The sequence below is a fragment of the Tupaia chinensis genome, unplaced genomic scaffold, assembly GCF_000334495.1.
Source record: "Tupaia chinensis unplaced genomic scaffold, TupChi_1.0 Scaffold143644_1, whole genome shotgun sequence".
NCBI lineage: Eukaryota > Metazoa > Chordata > Mammalia > Scandentia > Tupaiidae > Tupaia > Tupaia belangeri.
In genome coordinates, this window is record NW_006203492.1 from 527,430 (window position 1) to 531,181 (window position 3,752).

At 57.2% G+C, this 3,752-nt stretch overlaps 1 protein-coding gene across 1 annotated transcript in view; it reads left to right on the forward strand.

The window, feature by feature from the left end:
• Positions 1 to 3,752, forward strand: part of ASMTL (acetylserotonin O-methyltransferase like) — a 33,361-nt gene that overhangs the window by 23,374 nt on the left and 6,235 nt on the right. The window contains 5 exon segments of the mRNA XM_027766708.1: positions 22 to 124; positions 500 to 678; positions 1,372 to 1,504; positions 2,175 to 2,318; positions 3,274 to 3,402. Of these exon segments, the coding sequence (XP_027622509.1) occupies positions 22 to 124; positions 500 to 678; positions 1,372 to 1,504; positions 2,175 to 2,318; positions 3,274 to 3,402 (688 nt within the window).

Here is a 3,752-nt window from a genome sequence, read left to right on the forward strand (position 1 = left end):
CTGAGGGACAGGCCACCCCAGACGGCGGCGGGCATCGCGGGGGCCGTGGACGCGTCCGTGTGGACAGTCGAGAGGCTGCTGGACCTCTGCACAGCTGCGGGGCTACTGGAGAAGACGGAACGGGGTGAGAACTTTCAGGGCTGTTCTTATTATTTGTTTTCTGCCACAGGGCGCAGGTGCTCAGCTGCAGAGACAGAGACAGAGAGACAGAGAGCGAGAAATCACCCCCCGGGGGGGACGGCCACGCCGCAATCCCTTCTCCTCCATTCTCCTCTCGGGATCTTGGGCACGCACGCACACGCGCCCCGTGAGTTTAAGTCACCGGGTCCGGGATGTGAACTGTAGTCAGCTACATGGGAGTCCAGCGACATAGCCATGATGCCATCCGCTGGTCCCATAATTTAGCATCTCAGTGGTGCGAGCTCGTTGCCTCCGGGGGTCGGTGTGCGTGGGTGTCCGTGGCTGGAAACCACACGGGTCCCTCCGTCTTCGTCCTTAGGTTACCGCAACACGGACTCGGCCGCCCTGTACCTGGTGTCAGACGCCGAGTGCTCCCTCCGTGACTTCGGTCTTCACAGCGGCCATCGCACCGGCCACGTCCGCACACACCCCGAGGCCACCATCCGGGAGGGGGGCCGCCAGCCCCAGGTGTCGGCGAGGAGCGCACAGGGGTGGCAGGTTGGGCACGCCGGGGAACGCCCTCCCAGCCCCGTGTTTGCTCGGGGACCAGGACACAGGTCCCCGGGGGTGGAGGGTCTCTAGGAGGACACAGGTCCCCGGGGTTGGAGGGTCTCTAGGAGGACACAGGTCCCTGGGGTTGGAGGGTCTTCAGGAGCACGCTTCTCCTGTGCATTTTCCGTGGACTTGTTGAGGTTTCTGCTGTAGGGCATGTTGCTTGCTGGAGAGACACAGAGAGACAGAGAAATCCGAAATCAGCTCCCGGGACCAGCACGGTGTAATGGTTCCTCGCTCAGAACTCTGAGAGCAGAAGGGATTGCGGCGTGGCCATCTCTCCTGGGGGGTGACTTCTCGCTTTCTGTCTCTCTGTCTGTCTCTGTCTGTCTGGCGAGCTCACATGCCCTATAGCAAAAATCTCTCTCCTTTTTTTATTTTTAAACAATTATTTATTTAACTTTATTTATTTTAATTTGATCAGAGAGAGACAAAGAGACAGTGAAGTAAAGTGAGAAAGCAAGCTGCCAGGTCTGGGACTTGAACCGTGGTTGACCGTGTGGGAGTGTCCAGCACCTTACCCACCACACCACCTGCTGGTCCCACAAAAATCGCTCTTAAAAAAAAGTGAAAAAGCAGGTGCTGCCTCACCCCTGTGAGGCCCGGACCTGCTCAGCCCGCCCCACCCCTGCATTCCAGGAGTCCGGCCACCATGGTGAGCAGACCAAGCCGCGGTCCCCGCCTGCCAGGCGCGGCCTCACTGAGCTCACCGCACGCCAGCTGGCCACGGCCTTCGACCTGTCCCGGTTCCGCTCTGCCTGCCACCTGGGAGGTGTGTAGACCCCGCCCCGCCCGGGAGTCGGCTCAGACAGCTGTGTCCTGGGCTAAGCTGTGCACGGCCCATGCCGTGTCTGGTTAGGGACGTAGGGGTGGCCACGGCCCTGTACCGGTTACGACACCCTTGCACGTATAACCATGGAGTGCAGAGCCTCCATACTGTGGACAGTGGATGAGGAGGTAGAAACTTTTCTATTGGTAGGACCGCAGACCCGGGGTGCTTTCTCTCCCGTGTACTCTCCTCATGAGCCAGAACAGCTGCTGTGGCACCAGACATCACACATACATCCCACAGCAGGAAAAAGAAGGGACAAATCAAGCGGGACTTCAGAAGGCTCGTGGAAAAACAGAATGAAAGCATGCGTTTATTTTGGCGCAAGACACCTGGGAATCCATGCCACCGTTTGGCGTAATATACATTCTCCGTGAGCTTTTTTGGAGGTCACCCCTGCATAGAGCCCCGCAGAGTGGGGCTCGAGAATTCCCCATGAGTCTACGACCGTGCCCATTTTTCCGCTCGCCCTGTGCGGGCTGTGGGACCCCAGCAATGCCCCTCTGGCTGGTTACGTGAGAGCGTGTCTTGCTGGGACCTGGGTCCACCTTCGAGTCACGTGTGGTACGTGCCCTGAGGGTCTGCACATGGCATCTGCGTTTGCTTCCCACAGGCCGCCCGGGCGCCCTGGCCCACGAGCTGGCCCACGCATACCCGCGTCTCCAGGTGACAGCGTCTGAGCTCTCAGGTGACACGGAGCCCGTCTCCTGCTCTCCAGCCCGCGGAGCAGGGACAGCGCCAGGCAGCTCCGTGTCGGGTATAATTCTGTGTGTGTCTGCGTCCTCTATACGGGGAGTGTGTGTGTGTGTGCACACGCGTGTGGAATGTGCTGTGTTAGCTGTGTGAGTGTGTGTGCTGTCACTGTGTGCATGTGACCTCAAAAGTTCATGGAAGGGACCAGCAGTTGGCGTCATGGCTGTGTCGCTGGACTCCCATGTAGTTGACCGCGGTTCGCATCCCGGACTCGGTGGCTTAAACTCACGCCGGGCGCGTGTGCGTGCGTGCCCAAGATCCCGAGAGGAGAATGGAGGAGAAGGGACTGCGGCGTGACCATCCCCCCTGGGGGGTGATTTCTCGCTTTCTGTCTCTCTGTCTCTCTCTCTCTCTCTGTCTGGTGAGTGCACATGCCCTATAGCAAAAACCTCTCTTTAAAAAAGTCCTTGCAGAAACGGAGTTAAAGTATTAGGTCGTAAGAAAGTCATGACACGGTTTTGCATAGGAAAACACAGAAGGGGGTGGTAAGTGGCTGTATGCCCATATGGCTGACAGCAGTTTGAGTCCCGGACCTGGCGGCTTGCCTTCTCACTGTCCCTCTCTGCCTTTCTGTTTCTCTCTGTTCAGTTAAAATACGAGTGAGGATTATGATGCATCAGATTAAATAAAATAGTTATGTAAAATAAAAAGAGCTGGCAGGTGGCGTGGTTACGGGCGCTGGACTCCCACATGGCCGACCGCGGTTCGAGTCTTGGACCTGGCGGCTTGCTTTCTCGCTTTCCCTTTTTCTCTCTCTTTCGCTCTGTCTCTGCTCAAATTAAAAATAAATAAAGTTAAATAATACTTTGTAAAGAAGAGAGACATGCTTTGAAAAGGAAGACCCCGTCTCCGGCCGAACCCCTGAGCTCACCGTCCCTAGTCGGGGTGGCAGGGCCCATCGGAGGTGCTGGAGGCGAATGGCCGTGTCTGACGAATGTCGCCTCTCGTTTGCCGTCCAGGGCCCCTGCTCAGAGACGGCGACCCCGAGGCCGACCTGTACATCCTGTGCGGGACCCCTGGGGGCCGGATGGACGGCGGCGTGGACGTGGACGAGCTGCTGAGGACGGTGGCCGCGCACTGCAGGCCGGGTGAGCCGCCTCCGCTTCATTTGGTTCTCTGGTTGGCAGAGGGAGGTGCGGGTCCCCGACAGAGACACAGAGACACAGAGACAGCGGGGGCAGGAGGAGACATCCATGGGTTCGGTCATTGGGTACTGGCCGGGATTTGAACCGTGCGGTCAGCCCTGCAGGCTCTGGCTGGCTTCACTCTCGTGCCACCGGCTGTTATCTATCATCTATCTATCTATCATCTATCTATCATCTATCTATCATCTATCTATCATCTATCTATCTATCTATCTATCTATTCATCTATCTATCTATCTATCTATCATCTATCTATCTATCTATCATCTATCTATCTATCTATCATCTATCTA